The sequence below is a fragment of the Electrophorus electricus genome, chromosome 7 (genome assembly GCF_013358815.1).
Source record: "Electrophorus electricus isolate fEleEle1 chromosome 7, fEleEle1.pri, whole genome shotgun sequence".
Lineage (NCBI taxonomy): Eukaryota > Metazoa > Chordata > Actinopteri > Gymnotiformes > Gymnotidae > Electrophorus > Electrophorus electricus.
In genome coordinates, this window is record NC_049541.1 from 28,348,251 (window position 1) to 28,374,925 (window position 26,675).

The following is a 26,675-nucleotide window of genomic DNA, read 5'->3' on the forward strand; positions in this document are numbered from 1 at the left end:
GTTATACTCAGTTATGCTCAGCTTTGATCAGTTATGATCATTTACACTCACTTATGCTCTGTTATGCTCTATTACACTCAGTTACACTCTGTTATGCTCTGTTATTCTCAGTTATGCTCAGTTACGCTCAGATATGCTCAGTTATGCTCAGTAACACTCACTTATGTTCTGTTATGCTATGTTATGCACAGTTACACTCTTTTATGCTCTGTTATTCTCAGTTATGCTCAGTTACGCTCTGTGTAGTCATCAGTGTTTGTTTTCTTTCAGGTGGGGGGGGTCTTTCACCTGCCCAGGCTAAAGCAGCTAAATATGGTGAGTGATTGTATTTCTGTAAAGCTGTTTTTTGTCATTGTAAACTAAAAAGGAGCAAAACAAATACAACTAAATACAAATAAAAACAATAGACTGATTCTAACCTTAAATCCACATTTTAAATTATATTTTTCTGGACTTCATTCATTTAAAAATATATAAGTTTTTGCTTTGTGCTTTAGCTACAGATGTTTTCCTCATGTTTAACAGGTGCTGGTGCTGGTTTAGGTGGAGCTGGTACTGGTTTAGGTGGCGCTGGTACTGGTTTAGGTGGAGCTGGCAGTGTACCAGGAGCTGGAGGATTCTACCCTGGAACAGGAGGTAAGAGAGAGAGAAACAGATCCTAAGACATCCTGTTAAATTTTTGCTTGTTTAAGCTTGTTCTGTGTATCCCCTGATGAGTTATGCTCACATATGCTCAGTTATGTTCAGTTACACTCACTTATGCTCTGTTACACTCTGTTACGCTCAGTTACACTCTGTTATGCTCTGTTATTCTCAGTTACGCCCTGTTACGCTCTGTTACGCTCTGTTATGTTCAGTTATGCTCAGCTTTGATCAGTTATGATCAGTTACGTTCACTTATGCTCTGTTATGCTCTGTTATTCTCAGTTATGCTCTGCTACGCTGTTATGCTCAGTTATGCTCAACTATGCTCAGTTATTCTCAGTTATGCTGTTATGCTCTGTTATGCTCTGTTATACTCAGTTATGCTCAGCTATGATCAGTTATGATCATTTACACTCACTTATGCTCTGTTATGCTCTATTACACTCAGTTACACTCTGTTATGCTCTGTTATTCTCAGTTATGCTCTGTTACGCTCTGATATGCTCAGTTACGCTCAGATATGCTCAGTTATGCTCAGTAACACTCACTTATGTTCTGTTATGCTATTTTATGCACAGTTACACTCTTTTATGCTCTGTTATTCTCAGTTATGCTCAGTTACGCTCTGTGTAGTCATCAGTGTTTGTTTTCTTGCAGGTGGGGGGGGTCTTTCACCTGCCCAGGCTAAAGCAGCTAAATATGGCAAGTAATTGTATTTCTGTAAAGCTGTTTTTTGTCATTGTAAACTAAAAAGGAGCAAAACAAATACAACTAAATACAAATAAAAACAATAGACTGATTCTAACCTTAAATCCACATTTTAAATTATATTTTTCTGGACTTCATTCATTTAAAAATATATAAGTTTTTGCTTTGTGCTTTAGTTACAGATGTTTTCCTCATGTTTAACAGGTGCTGGTGCTGGTTTAGGTGGAGCTGGTACTGGATTAGGTGGCGCTGGTACTGGTTTAGGTGGAGCTGGCAGTGTACCAGGAGCTGGAGGATTCTACCCTGGAACAGGAGGTAAGAGAGAGAGAAACAGATCCTAAGACATCCTGTTAAATTTTTGCTCGTTTAAGCTTGTTCTGTGTATCCCGTGATGAGTCATTAACACTGAGGAGTCATTAACACTGATGATTCCTTAATACTGATGACTGATTACACTGATGAGTCAATAACACCGATGAGTCATCAATGCCGATGAGTCATTAATAGTGATGTGTCATTAACACTGATGAGTCATTAATACTGATGAGTCATTAATATTGATGTGTCATTAACACTGATTAGTCATTAACACGAATGAGTCATTAATACTGATGTGTCATGAATACCGATGTGTCATTAACACTGATGTGTCATCACCAATGATGTGCTCACTTATGGTCTGTTATGCTTAGTTCCGCTCTGTTCCGCTCAGCTATGCTCAGTTATGCTCAGTTACGCTCACTAATGCTCAGTTATTCTTAGTTATGCTCTTTTACACCTGTTATGCTCTCTTACGCTCTGTTATGCTCAGTTATGCTCACATATGCTCAGTTATGCTCAGTTACACTCATTTATGCTCTGTTACGCTCTGTTACGCTCAATTACGCTCAGTTACACTGTTATGCTCTGTTATTCTCAGTTATGCTCTGTTACACTCTGTTATGCTCAGTTGTGCTCAGCTATGATCAGTTATGATCAGTTACACTCACTTATGCTGTTACGCTCTGTTACGCTCAGTTACACTCTGTTATGCTCTGTTATGCTCTCATATGCTCAGTTATGCTCTCATATGCTCAGTTATGCTCAGTTGCACTCTGTTACGCTCAGATATGCTCAGTTATTCTCAGTTACGCTCACTAATGCTCTGTTATGCTCAGTTACGATCTGTTATGCTCTGTTATTCTCAGTTACAGTCTGTTATGCGGTTATTTTCAGTTATGCTCAGTTATGCTCAGTTACACTCACATATGCTCAGTTATGCTCACTAATGCACTGTTACGCTCTGTTACGCTCAGTTACAACCTGTTATGCTCTGTTATTCTCAGTTACACTCTGGTATGCTCTGTTATGCTCAGTTACGATCTGTTATGCTCTGTTATTGTCAGTTACACTCTGTTATGCTCTGTTGTTTTCAGTTATGCTCTGTTACGCTCACTTGCGCTGAACTATTCTCAGTTATGCTCAGTTACGTTCTGTGTAGTCATCAGTGTTTGTTTTCTTGCAGGTGGGGGGGGTCTTTCACCTGCCCAGGCTAAAGCAGCTAAATATGGTGAGTGATTGTATTTCTGTAAAGCTGTTTTTTTGTTATTGTAAACTAAAAAGGAGCAAAACAAATAAAACTAAATACAAATAAAAACTAAATAGACTGATTGTAACCCTAAATACACATTTAAAATGATATTTTTCTGGACTTCACTCATTAAAAAAATATAAGTTTTTGCTTTGTGCTTTAGTTACAGATGTTTTCCTCATGTTTAACAGGTGCTGGTGCTGGTTTAGGTGGAGCTGGTACTGGTTTAGGTGGTGCTGGTACTGGTTTAGGTGGAGCTGGCAGTGTACCAGGAGCTGGAGGATTCTACCCTGGAACAGGAGGTAAGAGCGAGAGAAACAGATCCTAAGACATCCTGTTAAATTTTTGCTTGTTTAAGCTTGTTCTGTGTATCCCCTGATGAGTCATTAACACTGAGGAGTCATTAATACTGATGAGTCATTAACACTAATAAGTCATTAGTACTGATGAGTTATCAACACCGATGAGTAATTTATACCGATGATTAATAGTGATGTGTCATTAACATTGACGAGTCACTGATATTTATGTATCATTAACACTTCAACACCAATGAGTCATTAACACTGATGAGTCATTAACACTGATGAGTCATTAATACTGAAGTGTCATTAACACTGGTTAGTCATTAACATGAATGAGTCATTAATACTGATGAGTCATTAACACTAATGTGTCATGAATACTGATGTGTCATTAACACTGATGTGTCATCACCAATGATGTGCTCACTTATGGTCTGTTATGCTTAGTTCCGCTCTGTTCCGCTCAGCTATGCTCAGTTACGCTCACATATGCTCTGTTACGCTCACTTATGCTCCGTTATTCTTAGTTATGCTCTGTTACACCTTTTATGCTCAGTTATGCTCTGTTAGGCTCTGTTATTCTCAGTTACACCCATTTATGTTTTGCTCTGTTTTTCTCAGTTATGTTCAGTTACGCTCACATATGCTCAGTTATGCTAAGTTACACTCACTTATGCTCTGTTATGCTCAGTTACTCTGTTATGCTCTGTTATTCTGTTATGCTCTGTTACGCCCTGTTATGATCAGTTGTGCTCAGCTATGATCATTTATGATCAATTACACTCACGTATGCTCAGTTACACTCTCTTATGCTCTGTTATTCTCAGTTATGCTCTCTTACACTCTGTTTTGCTCAGTTAAGCTCAGATATGCTCAGTTATGCTCCGTTGCACTCACTTATGTTCAGTTACACTATGTTATGCTCAGTTACACTATGTTATGCTCTGTTATTCTCAGTTATGCTCTGTTACACCCTGTTATGCTCAGTTACATGCTGTTATGCCCTGTTATTCTCAGTTACTCTCTGTTATGCTCAGATATGCTCTGTTATACTCAGTTACACTCACTTATGCTCTGTTACGCTCTGTTACGCTCACTTATGCTCTGTTATGCTCTGTTATTCTCAGTTACACTCTGTTACACTCAGCCATGCTCAGTTATGCTCAGTTATGCTCACTAATGCTCTGTTATGCTCAGTTATGATCTGTTATGCTCAAATATGCTCAGTTATACTCTGTTACACTCACTTATGCTATGTTACGCTCTGTTATGCACAGTTATGCTCAGCTATGATCAGTTACACTCACCTATGCTCTGTTACACTGTTTTGCTCAGTTACACTCTGTTATGCTCTGTTATTCTCAGTTATGCTCGGTTATGCTCTGTAATGCTCAGTTATGCTCAATTATGCTCACTTATGCCCTGTTATGGTCTGTTATGCTCCGTTATGCTCTGTTATGCTCTGTTATTCTCAGTTACGCTCTGTTATGCTCAGCCATGCTCAGTTATGCTCAGTTACGCTCACTAACACTCTGTTATGTTCAGTTACACTCTGTTATGCTCTGTTATTTTCAGTTATGCTCTGTTATGCTCAGTTACACTCAACTATGCTCACCTATACTCAGTTGCACTCTATTATGCTCAGTTACGCTCTGTGTAGTCATCAGTGTTTGTTTTCTTGCAGGTGGGAGGGGGGTTTCACCTGCCCAGGCTAAAGCAGCTAAATATGGCAAGTGATTGTATTTCTGTAAAGTTGTTTTTTGTGACTATAATCTAAAAAGGAGTAAAGCAAATAAAACTTGATACAAATAATAACTAAATAGACTGATTCTAACCCCAAATCCACATTTTAAATGATATTTTTCTGGACTTCACTCATTAAAAAAATATAAATTTTTGCTTTGTGCTTTAGTTACAGATGTTTTCCTCATGTTTAGCAGGTGCTGGTGCTGGTTTAGGTGGAGCTGGTACTGGTTTAGGTGGTGCTGGTACTGGTTTAGGTGGTGTTGGCAGTGTACCAGGAGCTGGAGGATTCTACCCTGGAACAGGAGGTAAGAGAGAGAAAAACAGATCCTAAGATGTCCTGTTAAAATGTTTGCTTGTTTAAGCTTGTTCTGTGTCATATATCCCCTAATGAGTCATTGATACTGATGTGTCATGAATACTGATGAGTCATTAACACGAATGAGTCATTAATACTGATGAGTCATTAGCATTGATGTGTCATTAAGACCGATGAGTCACTAACACTGATGTGTCATTAACACTGATAAATCATTAATTCAGAGGTGTCATTAACACTGATTAGTCACTAATATTGATGTGTCATTAACACTGATGAGTCATTAACACAAATGAGTCATTAATACTGATGTGTCAATAAGACCGATGAGTCACTAACACTGATGTGTCATTAACACTGATAAATCATTAATACAGAGGTGTCATTAACACTGATGAGTCGCTAATATTGATGAGTCATTAACACTGATGTGTCATCAACAATGATGTGTTCACTTATGCTCTGTTACGCTCAGCTATCCTCAGTTATGCTCCGTTACGCTCCGTTATGCTCTATTATTCTCAGTTATGCTCTGTTATGCTTAGCTATGCTCAGTTATGCTCACTTACGCTCACTAATGCTCTGTTACACTGTTATGCTCAGTTACACTCTGTTATGCTCTGTTATTCTCAGTTACATTCTGTTATGCTCTGTTATTTTTGATTTATGCTCTGTTATGCTCAGTTACACTCAGCTATGCTCAGTTATACTCAGTTACACTCTATTATGCACAGTTACACTCTTTTATGCTCTGTTATTCTCAGTTATGCTCAGTTACGCTCTGTGTAGTCATCAGTGTTTGTTTTCTTGCAGGTGGGGGGGGTCTTTCACCTGCCCAGGCTAAAGCAGCTAAATATGGCAAGTGATTGTATTTCTGTAAAGCTGTCTTTTGTCATTGTAAACTAAAAAGGAGCAAAACAAATAAAACTAAATAGAAATAAAAAATAAATAGACTGATTCTAACCCTAAATCCACATTTTAAATTATATTTTTCTGGACTTCACTCATTCAAAAAATATACATTTTTGCTTTGTGATTTAGTTACAGATGTTTTCCTCATGTTTAGCAGGTGCTGGTGCTGGTTTAGGTGGAGCTAATACTGGTTTAGGTGGAGCTGGCAGTGTACCAGGAGCTGGAGGATTCTACCCTGGAACAGGAGGTAAGAGAGAGAGAAACAGATCGTAAGCTGTCCTGTTGAATTTTTGCTTGTTTAAGCTTGTTCTGTGTAATATATATCCTAATGAGCCATTAACACTGTTGCGTCATTAATACTGATGTGTCATTAACACTCATTTGCCATTAACACTAATGAGTCATTAACACTGATGTGTCATGAATATTGATGTATCATTAATACTGATGTGTCATTAACACTGATGTGTCATTAATACCGATGTGTCAATAATATTGATGAGTCATGAACACTGTGTTAAGAAACAACACCCAGTCATATGGTGTTTTTCCATGTCGTGTAGTACTGAATGTGCTGCTGTCTTTAGTGCTGTAACGATCTTAACCTGCTCTGTGATATGACCTGCAGGAGGTCCTGGAGTGCTCACACCCGCTCAGGCCAAAGCTGCTAAATATGGTATCATTCATTTAACCAGTTTAAAACACTCATCTACATATACACATGCACCTACTGGTGTTCATAAGCTCTCAGGGAAGTTCCACTATGCTTGGAAGCAGAGATTTTAATCTTTTTAATCAATGAACTGGTCCTTTAATGGTCTTTTACTTCCTGCTAGGTGTTGGAGCTGGTTTAGGTGGAGCTGGTTTAGGTGGCGCTGGTTTAGGTGGAGCCGGAGTTTATCCCGGATTAGGTGGTAGGCAAAAGCAATTTGCTAATTAGTTTGTGCCTTTGCTATATGCTATCAACACATATGTCTCTAATAAGCAGTGACTATAAATCTATGAATTAAACACATAAGCATCTAAACAATGTCATCAATATGTGCAGGTGCTGCAGGACTTACGCCTGCCCAGGCCAAAGCAGCTAAATATGGTAACAGCAAATCAACTGTTAATATTACATTCAATATTAATGCTTCAGATTTAAATCAAAGAATCTGTTTCACCATGTGAAAGGTGCTGGAGCTGGAACAGGAGGAACAGGGTCTGGCTTGCTTCCAGGAGCTGGAGGAGGTCTTCCCGGAACAGGTTAGGAAGAGAGAGAGAGAGAGAGAGAGAGAGAGAGAGAGAGAGAGAGAGAGAGAGAGAGAGAGAGAGAGAAAGAGAGAGAGAGAGTGAGCAAGCATAAACTGGTTTAATAAAAAAGAGGCTTTATTTGCTGTGGTTGCATTATTCTCTTGGAGTCGCTATCACCGCTGAAGAAGCGCAGTCTTTTTAATCACCTGGGTCTTATGAGTCACTCCAGGATGATGTTTTCCTTTCTACAGGAGGACTTACACCTGCTCAGGCCAAAGCAGCTAAATACGGTAATGACCAACACTTTAAACATTATTAAACATTAGCAGTCAGCTTGCCTCAAGATAACTGTTCTGACTTGGAGGAGGTGGGCAGTACATATGTGGTATCTCCATTGGGAAGAATTATAATGCATGTGGCTGGTGTCTTTCTCAGGTGCTGGACTGGGAGGGGCTGGAGGTGTACCAGGCTTTGGGGGGGCCACAGGTAAGAACTACAACTACCTCACCACAGGTAAGAACTATAATTACCTTACCACAGGTAAGAACTAGAATTACCTTACCACAGGTAAGACATTAGAACAACCATACCATAGGTAAAAACTAGAACTACCTTACCACAGGTAAGAACTAGAACTACCTAACCCCGGATAAGATACTAGAACTACTACCTCACTGTTGCACTGAGACTTTCACCTGCTCGGGCCAAAGCAGCTAAGTACGGAAATGTCCAAGAGTTATTCATTATTAAACATTAGCTGTCAGCTCGCCTCAAGATAACTGGCTGTTCTGACTTGGAGAAAGTGGGCAGTACATACATGGCAGCTACACTGGAAAGAGTTATAATGCATGTAGCTGGTGTCTTTCTCAGGTTCTGGACTGGGAGGGGCTGGAGGTGTACCAGGCTTTGGGGGTGCCGCAGGTAAGAACTACAACTACCTTACCACAGGTAAGATATTGGAACTACCTTACCATAAGTGAAATACTAGAACTACTTTACCCCAGGTAAGAACTAATACTACCTTACCACAGGTAAAAACTAGAACTAGAATGTTCTGCCACTTGCTGGGTGGGAGGATGGTGTTAGAAGCAATTCTCCTTTATGTGCTTGCAAGCCAAGTGTACTCACTCCTAATTGTAAGTCACTTTGAATAAAAGCATCAGCTAAATGCAATCCAAATAAACTTTGTTGTCTCCTTTCTTTAGCTAGCTATGCTGCTGCAAAAGCTGCAAAATATGGTAATAATGGTTGAATATGTAAATATCATGTGGTTCATTAAATAATTCCATTTTTACCATGTAATTTACAGTGTTGTCATCTGTGCACTTTATTGACCAGGTCCAGGGCGCATAGCAGGAGTGGGAGGAGCTGGCGGTATTCCAGGGACATTACCAGGGTTCGGAGGTGAATGTCACATCTTATCCACCTATTAGGAAATGTATATGAAAAAATAATAAAAAATAATAGCATTCACCAGAAGCAGAAATCTTGCAGCAAAAAATTATACTGTAATTTTGTCCTCTGTACAAGTCTGAAGCAGATACAATTATACTCCTCAGAAACACTGTTCACCTGACATGGTGAAAGATTTTAGTCCAATCTGTTTTTCTATTTCAGTGGTCAAGCCCCCCTCATATGGTAAAATAATCCAGTTTGTTCTAATAATCCAGCATGTTATAATGATCCAGTATGTTAACCTTGCGTGAGGTTGCACACCTCCGGGGTCCCTGCTGAGGCACTGTGGCCATACTTCACCTGAAGCAACTGCAACAGCTGTACCATCACTGCACCATCACTGTACCATCACTGCTTATTAGTCCATTCAATAATGTTCATATTTTTACTCATGAAAAGCCTTTTCTTACTTTTTATTTCTAGCATTTTAATTTATGATAAAAGTGGTGTTATTGTAGAACAACACGGTTGTCCCCGGCACTGTTATTTGTTATTCAAGTTATTTGAGTGTCAGCTTTCTTAATATGGTAAAAACATGCTAAATACCCAGTCATGTTGTAATCTAGTGATTACATTAGCTAACCTTATCTTACTAAAGGCTAGGGGTTGTGACCTACTTGAAGGTAATTTTAGAGGGTTGCAACCAGCATGTGTTTTACATCTCAGGTTGTGTTTTATGTCCCAGGTGTACCTGGTGCATGTGGAATTCTGAGCATTGGGATCCTCAGGGGAGTTTCCCAGTCGCACAATTCACATGAATCAACAATTATTCAAATGGATGCTTTAGGGGGTTTAGTTACAGGGATCTGTTGATGGTGTGTTTGCATACAAATGTTTTTCAGCCTAATCCTCACTCGACAGAATAGGCTGTGTGTGGATGATTACCACAAACAGAAAAATCCTGTTGACTCAAAACACACTTCCAATAGAAGCCTGCAGACAGCTGTTATGGAAGATGTGCATGTGCTACAGATGTGGTTGATACAGACTGGGGTGAAGAATATTCTGGGATATTCCTTTAGGATTACTTTGTGGCGGTAACTTACTGGTCTTGAATTCAAATGTTGTGGATTATTTGGCGGACTTCATCCTGGATGCTCCGGCTCTTCCAGGACCAAGAACTGGGATCAAAGTTTGGCAGAGACGTAGCTACCATTTCACCAGCAAACTAACCCAACTAACTTACAAATATCTCCTTTCTAACATAAACCAATCAAATTCCTAGCCATACTTCTTACTGTGGAATGAGATGGGCTTACTGAATGATAACATAATTTCTTATATTCATAAAATGAATAGTGTCACTCAGACTAAGCAAGTTCACTGAATAATCAGTTGAAACATCAGGCTGAGTCAGGCCCCGTATCATCAAGAATAACATGGATACTATAAGAGTTAAATATGAGTGGTGCCCTGCAATAAAGTACACCCCGCAGATGGAGTCATTATTACTAAATCATATATATAAAACATATACATACATTTTTCAACGTTTTGTTCAGACATTTTTTGCCTTACATGTTCAGATTCAATCATAACTATTTGTCTAGTTGTCATTGGTTTAGTTTTCTGTATTTTAATTTTTATTAATTTCAAAATTCATTTTATTTATTGCATTTTTGGACTATTTGTCCAGTTGTTGGCTGCCGTCACATGTCAAATGTACCACTGACACTGGACTTTGCACCTTACTCAGCACATCTCTGGTGAGATGGATACAGTCAAAACTGACTCTGACTTTGTTTTGTCTTTAGGATATCCAGCCAGTGCCAAAGCCCTTAAGTACGGTGAGTGCATGCAGTCTGAATACTGCACAAAAAAGGCAGAGTTGAGAGAGCTTCACATTTCAGTTATACTCCCTGAATGGTGATTCATCTCTGAACCTGTTTTATATTCAGCACTAAGCTTAATCCTTCTGGAACACAGCCAATAGGCATCCATACCATTCTGTTAAACTCTATTACACAGGTCCTGGTGCTGCTGGTTTTGGGGTTCCAGGAGGTGTACCTGGCACTATGCCTGGAGCTGGGGGTAAACATGAATGATACCCACACATACATTCAGTGGAACAGTATAGCGCTTCATAGCACAGTTAGATGCTTTCTTAAAATATACTGAATAGAACCATAGAAGATCTGAGAGATTATTGGAAGTGTTAGTGAATGTTTCTGGACCAAGAGCAGTTTATGATTTATTCTACAAAACATGAGGACAGAGAGCTGTTCTTTGGTCATCATAATAGATGTAGTGTACGTTCAGGTTACATTAGCCAGTGTGAGTCACACGTGTTCCAGTGATGTCAGACTGAAGCCCCTATGCTAGGTACAAATATGGCTCCCACCGAACAGCAGAGAAAGATCCAAGAGCACTCTAAATCAATGTGTCAGCTCAATTACTTACTGCACTGATGAGCTTAAACCACATTTCACATTGTAAACATGTTCCTCAGGACTGATTAGACTTGGGGCAATATTCAGATGTTTGAAAGTGTAGCTCATTCTCGGAGTGCTGGCAGGGGGAGCTTAAGGCAGAACAGCATGGAGCTCAATGAGTTTGGCTCTGGGTCACGTACACGATGAACCACAGGCTATAGGGGTAGAGCTGATATTTTCAATGAATCATGAAAATATGCTGATGTATTGATATATTTTTCATTTTCACATTTTCATGAGATATTGCTCATTTACATACATTTAGCAAGACAAGGTGGTATTCACCTCCAAGTACAACAGCATATTCCAATGCATCTAAAATTTAAAAATATACACTCCTCAAAAAATCATAATTAAGGGAACACTTGATCATCACAGTGTAACACAATGTATCAGTCAGCTAAACTTACGGGATATCAGTCTGTCCCGGTAGGAAGCATAAGCCACTGTGAATCAATTTCACCTGCTTTGGTGCAGATAAAAATGACAACAGGTGCACTGGAGAGGCAACAGCAAGTCAACCACTTAAAAGGGAATAGTTTTGCAGGTGGTGGCCAGAGACAGTTTCTCTCTCTTTATCATTCCTGACTCATTCCTCTCTAGAGGAACTACTATAGTTCTGTATGATTTAAATGTTCCCTTAATTTTTTTGAGTACTGTAGTTTGTGGAGATTCTTTAAAACCTACCTATCCTTCCAGACCAAACACACTACCTTCATGAAGATTTCTGCCCATAATACCATATGGCATACTAACTAGTCCATGTACACTATTAGTCTACTCGCTATAGTTGAAAACATGGTGATGACGTGGCACAAGGCCAGTCATACTCTTGTGTTTGTGCTGTGTGTGGCACTGGGTGGAGCAGGAGTGGGAGGAGTCGTACCTGCAGCACCATTTGCAGGTAAGCCAATGTTAGACCTGCAGAGTGAAATATCAGTAAGACATCGGAAGAGCAGAATACATCAGTAGCCCAAACATGAGACCTAGGTAACACTCGTCCAGACTGAGGTTGGTTTTTAATGATAAAATGCCTTTTGGCTTTAGGTTATGGATCTGGGCTGAAACCTCCTAAAGCTGGTGGGTTTGATCATTTCCTCTAACTAATAGAATCGCTACTAATGTAAACAGCTCTTATACTGTGTACCGGAACATACCTGAAATAGCATTTACTCTCTGACCTCTGTCCCTGGAACAGGAGTTGGAGGGGCAGGTGTAGTCCCTGGAACTGGAATTGGAGGGGCAGGTGTAGTTCCTGGGCAAATCCCAGGAGCACCAGGTAATCTATCCAATATGAGCTCCATTAACCAACAGTGATTATATTGTCTGACCTGCTAGAGAAATGCACCAAATGACATGAACAAAATCTAACAGTAGAAGCCGTTAGAAGAGTGTTTGTGCTTTGTTTCTGTTACAGTTTATCCAAGTGGAGTTAAGCCTCCAAAATATGGTAAGATTCACCATCTATATGATATTCTTTATAACCTTTCAGTAAATACATGCACAATCTACAACTTAAACCATCATAGTAACAAACTGAGATGTATTAAATGTTCTGAAACACACTAAGCACAGATCTGAAGTCTACAAGGACGGTTCCAGCAGGGGGCACCTCATGGCCTGCACTTGGGGCTGGCACTGGAGTTGCACTGGGGCAGTGGTGTCTCAGTGTTTAACGTACTGGAATAGTAATCAGAAGGTTGCCAGTTTAAGTCCCACCACTGCCAAGTTCCCACTGAACAAGACCCTTAACCCTCAAATACTGAAGTTATATTTAGTCTTAATTGTAAGTCAGCAAAATTCCATAAACATAATGCTGCTGGTGGTGTAGTATATGTACAGTACCAGGTCCTACAAGATTCAGTAATTAATCTGTTAATCATGATCCAGCCCCAGAGTTCACCAGTTTTCTCAGTTGTTATTAAATCTCTAGAGGGAAATTGAGATGTTAGTGAATTAAATACAGCCCAGAATACAGCCCAGAGTACAGGCCAGCACACATCTCAGAGTACAGTTCAGAGTACAGCCACACCTGAGTGGGCATTAGCACTGTCACCTGCAGATCCAATGTCCTATACCTCATGACATGCACGAAGGAGTCATCACCTGTAAAACCTTTCCATTCAAAAGTCGGTTCTGTTTTCCAGTTGTGCCAAGCACTGGCGTGTCTGGAACAGGTGTCCCAGGAGGACCAAGCATTCTGACTCCAGGGGGCACAGGTGTTCCTCTTATACTTGAGAGGCCAGGTATATGGAATGCCTGTCTTTTGACTTTGTTACTTTCTTTGTTACTTTTTTGTTACTTTACCAAGTGGACAAATACTGTTCCTGTGGTTCATTTTCTCCCCCTGTGATTTCAGCCAGGGTCCCAACTCTGGCCCCTGATGGAACGTCTGGTCCAGGTAACGTCCTTCACTTCCATTCTGTGAACTGGATGACAGTGGCAAACTTTGGATTACCTAGAAATGTTTGATGGCTGTGTGTTAATCACATGTTGAACTGCAAGCGGAGTTCAGCTGGTCGTGCAGGCCCATGGCAGCAGGAGCAATATGCCCATATCTGCTGCTTCCCAGAACTTTAGCTGTGTTTGAGCCCCGCTCCTGCGATCAGGATGGCCTCCACATCCTACACTGTTCTCCTCGCAGATGTTCCTCAGATTCAAGGCCTCTAAATGCCAGCTTGCTAAATCTTGCTCTATTTCTGCCTAGCAAAAGCAAAGCTAATCCAACTCTATGTAGCTGATTCACCCCCGAAAATGCCGCCCTGTCATGGCAGTGCCAGTGGCTGCAAGCATTGATCACATCCATGGCTAATGAGTGGCCTCCTGCCAGGCTGAACGTGGGTCCTGTTGTTTCTTGACAGGACCGACGGCTATTGTCACCCCGGGCCAGGTCCCAGAGCCCAGTAAGATTTATTGTGTTGCACGTCCCACTCTGTGGAAACGACATTACATCCATGCACCTTTAACCCTTCACCTTTAACTCTTCCTTCCCTTCCTCATTAATGCTGCAGCTGTTCCAGAAACGCACAACCTTCTCCTCCAAACCACCGTGACATGAGCACTGACTCACCAACACTAACAAACAATGCTTGTGTGAATATACTTGGTGGGAATAGAATGTAGGTATTAACTCTGATGGTAAAAGTGATGGTAGGGTTAGCAGGACTGGATGTTTTATGTTTTACAGAGAACAGAATAAAAATGAACATCTCAATGATGCTTATTATCATTTTGCACTTTTTCTTTGCAGGTGCATCTGGAGTAGTTCCAGGTATGAGCTAAAAATAATTTAGTCCTTGACAGATGATGTTTTTTTCAATGTATACGATAATTGTTTCTGTTTCAGATGATTGTCTTTCTCACACTACATACCATACAACAATAATAATTATTGAAATGAAAATATATTCTGAATTATTCATTATTAACAGGTTTGTTATGCAAGAACATGCTGAATAATGAATATATGATAACTAAATTCAATCATTAAGATAATCTAGAATGTTGAGTTAGAACTGTTTGACATGATTAACACACTGTAGTCAGTAAGAAAAACATATGTTCTCAGTTGCATTGATTTAAAACCTTTCACAATCTGAACTACCTTTTCCTCACAGGAGCCCTGCAGCCTGGGGGTACGTTTCCATCTCTCCTAAATACTGTTCCCATCTCCCCTAATATTGGTCTTCGCTTTTTCTTATGTACTTAGTTATACATTTATTAAGAGTTTGGTACTAGTACTCATACCTTCACATTCCCTTCACAGTTGGAGCTGGAGTGATTCAGCCCAGTGGTGAGTTCCATGGTTTTGTGCACATTAGATTGTATTTATAGATTTATTTATTTTTTTTACATTTCTGTATTGATTTATTATGATGTAGAGATATTCAACATTGTAGAAAAGAAACAAAACTTTTTGGACAGAGGTGGCGTTTCGGACACTACTAAGTCAGAAGCACTTTGCTTGCACAGCTGATGAAGGACCTCCGTCTGAAACGTTCTGTTTCTCTGGAAACTTTACTTTACTTTTACTGTACTTTACTACAGTTTTGAATACCTCTCTCTCTCTCTCTCTCTCTCTCTCTCTCTCTCTCTCTCTCTCTCTCTCTCTCTATATATATATATATATATATATATATATATATATATATATATATATATATATATAGTTTTGAAAACATAATTTTAATGTTTGATATGCCATTACATTACATACGCCATCTGGTGGTAGTTTTACAATGCAGCAGTCTTACTCTCAGTCGTGAGCTTGTATTGTGCATGTATTGTCCTAGTATTGTGCTTGTTTTGAGCTTGTACTTTGCTTGTATTGTGCTTGTACTATGCTTGTATTGAGCTTGTATTGTGCATGTACTGTGCTTGTACTATGCTTGTATTGAGCTTGTATTGTGCATATACTGTGCTTGTACTATGCTTGTATTGAGCTTGTATTGTGCTTGTACTATGCTTGTATTGAGCTTGTATTGTGCTTGTACTATGCTTGTATTGAGCTTGTATTGTGCATGTACTGTGCTTGTATTGTGTTTATATTGTGCTTGTATTGTGCTTGTACTATGCTTATATTGTGCTTGTACTATGCTTGTATTGTGCTTGTATTCAGCATGTACTGTGCTTGAATTGTGTTTATATTGTGCTTGTATTGTGCTTGTACTATGCTTGTATTGTGCTTGTGCTATGCTTGTATTGAGCTTGTATTGTGCATGTACTGTGCTTGTACTATGCTTGTATTGAGCTTGTATTGTGCATGTACTGTGCTTGTATTGTGTTTATATTGTGCTTGTATTGTGCTTGTACTATGCTTGTATTGTGCATGTACTGTGCTTGTACTATGCTTGTATTGTGCTTGTATTGAGCTTGTATTGTGCATGTACTGTGCTTGTATTGAGCTTGTATTGTGCATGTACTGTGCTTGTATTGTGTTTACATTGTGCTTGTTTTGAGCTCCCTCACCGTTTAATCTAGCTCCAGTGCCACAGCAGTCTCGCTCATTTCACAGATCTACTGAACTCTCTCTTTGGTTCTCTGACACTGTTATAATGTGGCACAAGTTCTCGTTCTACTAGTAATGTGTTTTTTCCTTCTTCCTTTCTCCTCATACATCTGCAGGTGTACAGCCTGGTATGTATCTCCACATACATCTTTTTGTCCACTAGAGGTCAGTGTGTTCCAGTTAGAAGTCGTTAGAATCCCTATTTTAACAGGTGTATTAACTATGAGATGCCACAAGATTTTGTTATTTCATCATGAAAAATTCAAACCTGCTGTTCGTTTGTTTTTTTAGGAGCTGTTGTTAAACCCCCCAAGACTGGAGGAGTTGGTAAGCATTTCTGAACGTGTTTTCCACTCTGATGCGTGAGCCCAGACGTGTATCCTGAACCCCGTTCATCTGTACAGGTCCTGGTGCAGTCCCCTATGGTGGCTATGTGCGTAAGTATCCTGGGTGCCGTCATGTCTGCTCATAGCAGGGCTGCAGGAGTATTAATGGGAAACTCTGCTTCTCTCAGCTCCTTTCGCTGGAGTCGTGCCACCAGGGGGCAGTGTTGGAGCCTTACCAGGCGCCAAGCCACTCAAGGCACCGGGTATGACATGGCAGATCTGTTTCTCCTTTCCATTAAATTAGACCAGAAACTGAAAGAGAATGACAAGTGTAGCAGTGTCTTGTGAGGCGGACATATTTGGAAAGTTTAACAGATTTTTGATTCTCAGCTTTTTTGACTTTCTTTACATTGTTACATACTTGACCCTTTGTACTGGTGTGTGTCACATGGTTTTGCTATGTAATATCTACACCTACACACCCAATACCTACACCTACACTCACAATAACTACACCGACACTCACAATACCTACACCTACACACCCAATACCTACACCTACACTCACAATAACTACACCGACACTCACAATACCTACACTTACACACCCAATACCTACACCAACACACCCAAGTCCAGACCTACCAGCAGTTTATTGTATTCAGGCACAGTTTGAAGGCTCTGTGATTTACAGTGATATGCAGGGTTTTCTCTAAAGTAGATAAAAGGACTTTCAGTTTGATGTGCAGTCAGTTAAGTTCATCAGTCAGTTGAGGTCATCAGTCACAACATGGGAACAAATGTAGAGGAAGATGGAAAGATGATGAACTCTAAATATTAAGACTGTGTTAGTGTAGACAGTTAGTGTAGACTGTATTAGTGTATACTGTTAGTTTAGCAAGTGTTAGTGTAGACTGGGTTAGTGTAGACTGTTAGTTTAGACTGTGTTAGAGTAGACTCTGTTAGTGTAGACTGTGTTAGTGCTGGATAAGCCCTTAGGTGAGTGTTCACTCTTGCTGACATGCAGTACCTGGTTTCTCTGCAGGTGTAGGAGGACCAGGTGCTGTCGCAGGGGTGGGAGGAGTGGGTGGAATAGCACCTGCAACAGGTAATACACCTGTCCTCAAGCATCACTGTAACAGACAATACACCTGTTCACAATCATCCCTGTAACAGGTAATATACCTGTTTTCAAACATCCCTGTTAGAGGTAATATACCTGTTCTCAATACTTCCTGTTACAGGTAATACACCTGTTCTCATTCATCACTGTAACAAGTAATACACCTGTTCTCAATACTCCGTGTAACAGGTAATACACCTGTTCTCAAACATCCCCGTAACAGATAATACATCTGTTCTCAATCATCACTGTAACAGGTAATACACCTGTCCTCAAACATCACTGTAACAGGCAATACACCTGTTCTCAATCATCCCTGTAACAGGTAATACACCTGTTCTCAATCTTCCCTGTAATAGGTAATACACCTGTTCTCAATAATCCCTGTAAGAGGTAATACACCTGTTCTCAAACATCCCTGTAACAGATAATACATCTGTTCTCAATCATCACTGTAACAGGTAATACACCTGTCCTCAAACATCACTGTAACAGGCAATACACCTGTTCTCAATCATCCCTGTAACAGGTAAAACACCTGTTCTCAATCATCCCTGTAACAGGTTATACACCTGTTCACAATCATCCTTGTAACAGGTAATACACCTGTTTTCCATCATCCTCAGCCAGGCCACACTGTTCTGGTGTGTGATGTGACATCTGTAATGAAGATGTTTTGTGTTGGTATCTGTGCATGGGCCTTGTGTGTAAGTGTGTGTGATGTAACCCTGCATGTATGTAAGGAGTTATCAGACTGTGGGTTACACAGTCTGTTAATAAAGATACATTTGCATTTCCAACTCAACACTGAATGCATGTTGACATTTATTGCTCATGTAGTCATGAGGAAAATTGCTGCTGGCTTTGGTTTTGTTTATTAACATCTTTAAATAGGAAGCACCCTATTTTTATGATTAAAATTTTTTGCAAACACTGAATGTCTGTGAAGAGTCTAAAACAAAAAATAATATCCATACTCTCCTTCTCGGCTTTACCCGCATGTTCCTTTACAACTCCTTAGATGTGTGTGTAAAGACCTTCCTAAGAATTAGAGCAGAACAAACACAACGCAACCATCATTCAGGAAATGCCAACAGCTCTGGTTTTCCTGTAGAAGAACACAAGACTTGTGTTGAATCAGATTCGAGTTAGGGTTAGAGTTAGGATTAGAGTTAGGGGTGAATCAGATTAGGTTTAGGGTTAGAGTTAGGGTTAGGGTCAAGTTGGAATCATATTAGAGTTAGGGGTGAACCATATTAGGGTTCAGTTTAGGGTTAGGGTTAGAGTCAGGATTGAATCAGATCAGATTTAGAGTTAGGGTTGAATCAGATTAGGGGCAGGGTTAGGGTTAGGGTTAGAGTCAGGGTTGAATCATATTAGAGTTCAAACACATCAGTTCACTGGCCATTAATTGCTCACTAATTTTACATTTGACGTGTATATCAGTTCACATCTATGATGCACAAACATACTACTAATTCATCTTCACTTGTCAAGAACTTAGAATGTTGTTCAACGAAATGAACTCTATCCTCAGTCAGCTCTGATTTCAGTCAGCTCAGTCTTCAGTCAGCTCTGATCTCAGTCAGCTCTGATCTCAGTCAGCTCAGTCTTCAGTCAGCTCTGATCTCAGTCAGCTCTGATCTCAGTCAGTTCTGTCCTCAGTCAGCTCTGATCTCAGTCAGCTCTGATCTGTTTTAGGTGTGAGGTACCCTACAGCTGTTGGCCTTGGAGCTGCTGGCAAACTCCCTAAACCAGGTACAGCACATATCTCTTTTCTACTGAGCCCATTCAGTTAATTTAAGTCAGGAATCAAACATTATCAAGTAATGCTTGTTCTGTAGTGTACTGTAGTTTATATATATATATATATATATATATATATATATATATATATATATATATATATATATATATATATATATATATATATATATATATATATATGCTGAAGCCATTTTTCATCATTTCATCATATGCTGAAGCCTTTTTTCATGTTATTAACCAAACATTTAAATAGAGGTGTGTATTATTAAATAGGTGTGTATTATCTCCCTGTGGAAAAGATTGATGTAACGGCCGTTGCCAAAATAAGCAGTAGTTTGTAAACAGTGACATTCCTAGAGACACTAGAGTGAATATTAAAGATCTGTATTTAGAGACCCTGTTGAGGGTGGATCCAAATTCCATCCACACTGCAACCCACTGAGCTCTAGTTTCCCAGTTCCCTGACTTGTCACTTAGCTCTAGTCTCCCAGTTCCGTGACTTGTCACTGAGCTCTAGTCTCCCAGTTCCCTGAGTTGTCACTGAGCTCTAGTCTCCCAGTTCCCTGACTTGTCACTTAGCTCTAGTCTCCCAGTTCCCTGACTTGTCATTTAGCTCTAGTCTCCCAGTTCCCTGACTTGTCACTGAGCTGTAGTCTCCCAGTTCCCTGACGTGTCACTGAGCTGTAGTCTCCCAGTTCCCTGACTTGTCACTTAGCTCTAGTCTCCCAGTTCCCTGACGTGTCACTGAGCTGTAGTCTCCCAGTTTCCTGACTTGTCACTTACCTCTATTCCCCGAGTTCCCTGACTTGTCACTTAGCTCTAGTCTCCCAGTTCCCTGACTTGTCACTTAGCTCTAGTCTCCCAGTTCCCTGACTTGTCACTGAGCTGTAGTCTCCCAGTTCCCTGATTTGTCACTGAGCTCTAGTCTCCCAGTTCCCTGACTTGTCACTTAGCTCTAGTCTCCCAGTTCCCTGATGTGTCACTGAGCTCTAGTCTCCCAGTTCCCTGACTTGTCACTGAGCTGTAGTCTCCCAGTTCCCTGACGTGTCACTGAGCTGTAGTCTCCCAGTTCCCTGACTTGTCACTTAGCTCTAGTCTCCCAGTTCCCTGATGTGTCACTGAGCTGTAGTCTCCCAGTTCCCTGACTTGTCACTTAGCTCTACTCCCCGAGTTCCCTGATTTGTCACTTAGCTCTAGTCTCCCAGTTCCCTGACGTGTCACTGAGCTCTAGTCTCCCAGTTCTCTGATGTGTCACTGAGCTGTAGTCTCCTAATTCCCTGACTTGTCACTTAGCTCTAGTCTCTCAGTTCTCTGACTTGTCACTTGGCTCTAGTCTCCCAGTTCCCTGATGTGTCACTGAGCTCTAGTCTTCTAGTTCCCTGACTTGTCACTGAGCTCTAGTAGCCCAGTTCCCTGAGGTGTCACTGAGCTGTAGTCTCTCAGTTCTCTGACTTGTCACTGAGCTCTAGTCTCTCAGTTCTCTGACTTGTCACTTGGCTCTAGTCTCCCAGTTCCCTGAGGTGTCACTGAGCTCTAGTCTCTCAGTTCTCTGATTTGTCACTGAGCTCTAGTCTCTCAGTTCTCTGACTTGTCACTTGGCTCTAGTCTCCCAGTTCCCTGATGTGTCACTGAGCTCTATTCTTCTAGTTCCCTGACTTGTCACTTAGCTCTAGTCTCCCAGTTCTCTGACTTGTCACTTAGCTCTATTCTCCCAGTTCTCTGATGTCACTGAGCTCTACAGTCTCCAGTGTCCAGTGTCCTTTAACTGTTTTGTCTCTGATACGTCTGCACCAGGTTATGGCTCACTGGGTGCAGGTTTTCCACAGCCAGGTGAGAACCGTGCTGCATCTAGACAGAAGCACTGACATCAGCACAAATAAATGCTCACATCACACTTCAGCATGACATGCTACAGGTTCACCCCAACCACATGTCTGTGTATTTTGTCTTACCTTGAATATGAAGTGATCTAGAAGGTCCAGCAGTATAGAGAATCTCTGTGCAAAGGAAACCATGAATCTTTCCCATTAACAGGTGCTGTAGCCCCAGGAAGTTATGGAGGGTTCCCACAGGCCTATCCAGGTAAGCAGTCCAATTTCCTTATATGTAAATCTAAAGAATTTACAATGGGAGTTGCAGTGCACATTACTCATTACCAGCCTTCTTCACTGAGAAGAGGGCATTCTTTGTGGAACTATCAGATTATAACTAAAACATTGGGTTCTGAGACACTGAGGTAGGAGAAACCCACCTTGTTGCTCCAGCCTTCACGGTATTGTGAGTCCAGTAAAACACACACACTGCATCAGTGTGATACAGATGCAGAACACACATACTGCATCAGTGTGATACAGATGCAGAACACACTACATCAGTGTGATACAGACGCAGAAAACACACATACACTGCATTGGTGTGATACTAATATACATCTATCAGAATTATGTGGGTCTTTCTAAGCTGTAACCCTTTGCTGAAATGTACGATTTCCTCAGACAAGTCCTTCACTGAACGCTTGTATCCTTGTTGACAGGTAACACCAGCAGAGAGAAAGAAACAGAGACAGCCAGACATGTCAGGAATTGTCTAGTATATTACTATCCAAAGCCTTCAGTCATCTGTGTCCAGTTGGACATGTACCATCACTGTAGGGGTTAAACAATGGGGTTTTCACTGACAGTCTCTCTTTTCATTGTCTATATTTTCATGAAGTGTTTTCATGGTAATGTTTACAAATCAAGCAGCTTAACACTAGTTCAAAATATCCCACACATGCCTCATATTTGTCAGTATAAAAAAGGTCCAATTTGTTCCTCAATTATTAGTTTTCTGTGAAATCTACATACTCAATGTGTATTTAGGTTATAAACTAATATTTACTACATAAATTGCATAAAGTACAGCAGATTGTCATAGAAACAAAGATATTAATTAGGATATTTTTATATGGACCCGTGCCATGTGTTGGACTATGTATGGCATTGAATTCAGTGGGACCTTTAATTTTCCCTTTATTCACATGTTATTTAATGTTTAATAACTCACCCACAAGTCCAGCCCTAAAAGGAGCCACTGAGCATCATAGGAATGCAAGGAACTACCTAACGGATCCTGTAATTGGCTGAATTATTTGTGATCTTGTTAGAGCTTTGCTGTTTGCTGTGTAAAATGCTATCAGGCCACAGTGAAAATATCAGGAAAGCGTACTTGCTGTGTGACGTCCCTAATTCAGACCAGGACAACGCTGAGCTATAATATCTGATAGCATACACCTTACTTTCTTTGCTTAGCATATATTGCCTGACATAGTCATTGAACAGCAAAGCTGTGTGACTTTGTAGTGTCTTCAAAGGAATTCTTGTCACGACGAGTCAGACTCATTTCCTAAAACACAGGAACAGACCCTCAACAGAAATGCTTTCTATGTTTTTTTATCTCTTCTTTTAATGTTGTCTTTTACTGGCACGCTACAGCCTGACTGTTTCCTGTTAACCACAATCCTTACAAACAACATGTCTTATATAAGTAACAGAGAGGGAGGGATGGACAATTCAGTAGCTGCAGTTACTCAGCAAACCAAGGGCATTCTGGGATGTGAAGTTTCTGAATATGCTAGCAGTTTAGATAATGAAGCTTCACACGTAGTCTCCCAGAATAAAGCAGACACCAGCCAGCTGTGTTCTGCTTTGGCAAAATTGGTGGAAAAAAAGAGAACATTTCTTTCATGCAGCCCCTGCCTGAATAACATTGTTTATTAAACATGATTCTCTTTCTTTGTGTTTTAGGAGCATATGGAGTAGGGCTGTCACCACAGCAGGGTACGACACCATAACCCTAAAACACTAACCATACACACTCTACACAGACACCCTAACCCTAAAACACTAACCATACACACTCTACACAGACACCCTAACCCTAAAACACTAACCATACACACTCTACACAGACACCCTAACCATAGAACATTAACCATACACACTCTACACAGACACCCTAACTCTAAAACACTAATACACACCCACCTTACACACAGGAACCTTTCCCTAAAACCTAGGTGTCATGCATAACATACAAAAGTATGTACAAAATTTGAATGAATATATGAAAAACAACTAATTCAAAGCTAACTCATTAAAAAGTGAGCTGGATCTCATGGTGTCTTGGTCCTGGTCTAATATCTAGATGATCTTAATGTTTCTTTCACCTTTTTTTAGCCAAAGCAGCCAAATACAGGGCACTGCAGGGCTTCCTGGGTGGAGGATACAGAGGTACAACACTGTAGAAACACCTGTCACACACCCATAACACACGTCACTACACACACACATCACTGCACACACTCGCCCCACACCGGTCACACTACCCACACCCGTCACTGCACACACCCATCACTACACACACATCACAACACACACCTGTCACCAAGCACAACTGTCCCTACACCAACACATCATTAAACACAGCTGATACTAAGCACATGCCATCACTACAAATGCATCATCAGTGTCTGTAGCCTTATCTGTAGCTGTGTCTGTATCTGTGTCTGTAGCCTTGTCTGTAGCTGTGTCTGTGTCTGTAGCTGTATCTATGTCTGTATCTGTAGCTGTGTCTGTATCTGTGTCTGTAGCCTTGTCTGTATCTGTGTCTGTAGCCTTGTCTGTAGCTGTGTCTGTGTCTGTAGCTGTATCTATGTCTGTATCTGTAGCTGTGTCTGTAGCTGTATCTGTATCTGTGTCTGTGTCTGTCATTTGGTTTTTGATGCAAGTTTGTATGATGCCGCTGCATCACAGGTGGTGCAGGGTGTCAAGGAAAATACTGCAGCGGGAAGAGAAAATGAAGACAATCTCCTGAAATGTTCAGTGACCTCAAGTAACCCCATGGTGCTACTGCATGATCAAGAATGTACATTTGATATGCAAAAAAAAGAGAAAAAGAAAAAAAATCCTATCATGTTCAAATAAGTTTTATACATACATGAAATACACATTTGTACACATTCAAAGCCAAGCCCATATAAAAGTGATATTGTATGGTGCAGACTGATATTATCAGTTGTTCATGTTACAGGTTAAAATCTTGTTGTTTCTGTTTGTAGACATGGTCATCAAATCTAACAACCAATGAATAGCCAAGCTCATTATCTATCATAGTTATTTTGCAATTGCATAATTTGAGGCACCTTGATATAATTTCAATAAGATCTAAGATAGTGATAGTACAGGGAATGGCTGACAGACTGGTTATCATACCACTAGGTTGCCAAGAAGCTGTCACCCTGGCGATGATCTCAAACTCAGTTCTTCTTTGGCTTGGGGTTTTGTCACCATTTCTAACTTGAAAAGGACACACTGTTCCGCCCGGTGCTAATGGTTCTCTGAGAAACCTGTCACAACACGACTCAAATGTTCTTCCCCAGCCTCAGGCTTTGGGCATTGGCTGTACACTTTAGCATACAAGCCAAGTGGATATATGTGTAAAAAATAGGCCATTTTGAACCTGAGTTCATTAAGGTTCTTGTATTGCTCCCTGATGTGGGGAAGGGTGTTTCCATCACGTGGGCCACAAAGCTCCTTTAACTATCAGATATGCTCAGAATAAAACATTTATTTCATATTCCTACAGTATGTCTGATCATTTAACAACAGGTTAATGTGCTTTTTCTTGTTGTTTGTTTGCACCGTTTGAACTTGACCTTTTGACATCATTACCAAGTTTGTACACATATTATGACAGTAACTAAATTTTGTTTTTGTTTTTTTGTTTTTTTAAGTTCGCTTTCAGTACCTTATGCATTTTAGTCACTGTGGAAATTTGTAATACTGTATAAGATTTTTTAAGATGTGAGCTGCCAGAGAGAGAATGATGTCAGTGTGTGTGTGTGTGTTTCACCCCTTAAAACTGTTGATTATATGTATGAATGTATTTTATCTAATTGACTGAGCTTCTCTTAATAAGCGTCACTAGCCAATGTATTACCAATCATATTAAATTCATTGACCTAAATAATTAATTTTCACATTGGTAAATTGTACTGTTAATCTAAAACGACACTTTAACTGAGCTGTTCCTCCCGGGTGCTGTGTCTGTCAGCGCTACCATGTCCTACTTGTCTACTGTGCAGTGGGAATGTCCATCGTTATTTAATAAGGGGTGGGGGTATTGCACTTTTCCCACCACGCACATTTGACTTGTTCCCGGAAATCTTTTACCTGCTTCAGTGAAAACGAAATAAAAATGTTCTAAATAAAACTACTTTGGTCTTTCTGCACGTTTTGTATCACTGCATTGAACGTAAGTGCTATAGACCATCTTAAATTATCATCTCATACTTTCATAAAGACTGGATAAGCAAAGAGATCCGGTAGTTGTAGTCTGGAGTCAGCTAAACTGGTCCCTGGACATAAACAGTCGTCGTACAGATTGCACATTGCAAAATGCTTCCTTCATATTTATTTGATAATGCGCTTGCTGCGTGCGCGTATGCGCGTGTCCTGACGATTCCCCGCGAGCGCGTTTGGTTGGCCACCCCAAACTCCCACCGTGCTCCCCTCCACTGGAGACTCGGCCCGGCTTCTCCACAAACCGCATATCTCCAGGCTCTTTCCTGAAGAGAGCCAAGAAAACGCTGGCGGTTTGGGGGGAGGGGGAAGAGGAAACTGTAGCCTGTGTGACTCTGAGCTTCACAGAGCTCGCGGCCGGCGCGTGAATGCGGTTGACGCTGTTCTGCTGCTCCTGGAAGGACGAGCGCATGGGAGAAGACGAAGGTTCGTGTGTCGGACCTGCAGGGCTAAACGCCTTGTGCTTGTTAGCTTGTATGGAGAAAAGGGGTTTGTACAAGTCTGTATTACATTCTCTATATGATATTTAGAAGCATTGGAAATATTGTTTCCCCTTTAATGTCGTAGCAAACATGCAGATTAAAGGGGAGTATTATGCGTTGGACGGTGTAAACAGCTTTCAGGTTTGTTTAATTCGATATAACGAGAGTGCGCAAAAGATGTGTCCTATCTCATTCGGTACTTGGTCGGTGGGGTAGTTATCATATTTAAGAATGATGTAAATGCATCCTTTATCTTTTCTCCCTTTTATTTGGTAAATATTATCATAGAATTCTTCATAGGCT

General features: G+C 40.5%; 2 protein-coding genes across 26 annotated transcripts in view; both read left to right on the plus strand.

Annotated features, from left to right (window-relative positions):
* The window catches only part of elna (elastin a), a 60,380-nt gene extending 34,576 nt beyond the window's left edge, over nt 1–25,804 (plus strand). For 5 of the 23 annotated variants that reach the window (XM_035527912.1, XM_035527917.1, XM_035527907.1 and 2 more), the window contains 43 exons: nt 271–315; nt 526–636; nt 1,303–1,347; nt 1,558–1,668; nt 2,858–2,902; nt 3,112–3,225; nt 4,913–4,957; nt 5,166–5,279; nt 6,104–6,148; nt 6,357–6,449; nt 6,831–6,878; nt 7,039–7,116; nt 7,251–7,295; nt 7,379–7,450; nt 7,690–7,728; nt 7,874–7,924; nt 8,309–8,359; nt 8,644–8,676; nt 8,777–8,842; nt 9,056–9,076; nt 10,648–10,680; nt 10,862–10,924; nt 12,194–12,229; nt 12,373–12,405; nt 12,524–12,604; nt 12,743–12,775; nt 13,473–13,571; nt 13,685–13,726; nt 14,187–14,228; nt 14,576–14,596; nt 14,943–14,960; nt 15,092–15,118; nt 16,450–16,461; nt 16,625–16,660; nt 16,738–16,770; nt 16,848–16,922; nt 17,705–17,767; nt 19,484–19,540; nt 21,344–21,379; nt 21,584–21,631; nt 23,335–23,367; nt 23,767–23,820; nt 24,343–25,804. In XM_035527912.1, coding sequence (XP_035383805.1) covers nt 271–315; nt 526–636; nt 1,303–1,347; nt 1,558–1,668; nt 2,858–2,902; nt 3,112–3,225; nt 4,913–4,957; nt 5,166–5,279; nt 6,104–6,148; nt 6,357–6,449; nt 6,831–6,878; nt 7,039–7,116; nt 7,251–7,295; nt 7,379–7,450; nt 7,690–7,728; nt 7,874–7,924; nt 8,309–8,359; nt 8,644–8,676; nt 8,777–8,842; nt 9,056–9,076; nt 10,648–10,680; nt 10,862–10,924; nt 12,194–12,229; nt 12,373–12,405; nt 12,524–12,604; nt 12,743–12,775; nt 13,473–13,571; nt 13,685–13,726; nt 14,187–14,228; nt 14,576–14,596; nt 14,943–14,960; nt 15,092–15,118; nt 16,450–16,461; nt 16,625–16,660; nt 16,738–16,770; nt 16,848–16,922; nt 17,705–17,767; nt 19,484–19,540; nt 21,344–21,379; nt 21,584–21,631; nt 23,335–23,367; nt 23,767–23,820; nt 24,343–24,389 — 2,294 coding nt within the window. In that variant the 3' untranslated portion in view covers nt 24,390–25,804. Of the gene's footprint in view, nt 1–270; nt 316–525; nt 637–1,302; nt 1,348–1,557; nt 1,669–2,857; nt 2,903–3,111; nt 3,226–4,912; nt 4,958–5,165; nt 5,280–6,103; nt 6,149–6,356; nt 6,450–6,830; nt 6,879–7,038; nt 7,117–7,250; nt 7,296–7,378; nt 7,451–7,689; nt 7,729–7,873; nt 7,925–8,308; nt 8,360–8,643; nt 8,677–8,776; nt 8,843–9,055; nt 9,077–10,647; nt 10,681–10,861; nt 10,925–12,193; nt 12,230–12,372; nt 12,406–12,523; nt 12,605–12,742; nt 12,776–13,472; nt 13,572–13,684; nt 13,727–14,186; nt 14,229–14,575; nt 14,597–14,942; nt 14,961–15,091; nt 15,119–16,449; nt 16,462–16,624; nt 16,661–16,737; nt 16,771–16,847; nt 16,923–17,704; nt 17,768–17,903; nt 18,109–19,483; nt 19,541–21,343; nt 21,380–21,583; nt 21,632–23,334; nt 23,368–23,766; nt 23,821–24,342 lie in introns of those variants that run through there. The other 18 variants (XM_035527910.1, XM_035527911.1, XM_035527908.1 and 15 more) reach the window with 18 other exon arrangements.
* Nucleotides 25,805–26,046: 242 nt separating this feature from the next.
* limk1a (LIM domain kinase 1a) overlaps nt 26,047–26,675 on the plus strand; it is a 33,084-nt gene continuing 32,455 nt past the window's right edge. Inside the window, exon 1 of one of the 3 annotated variants that reach the window (XM_027004589.2) lies at nt 26,047–26,379. In XM_027004589.2, the coding sequence (XP_026860390.2) occupies nt 26,259–26,379 (121 nt within the window). In that variant the 5' untranslated portion in view covers nt 26,047–26,258. The remainder of the gene's footprint in view (nt 26,380–26,675) is intronic. The other 2 variants (XM_027004587.2, XM_027004588.2) reach the window with 2 other exon arrangements.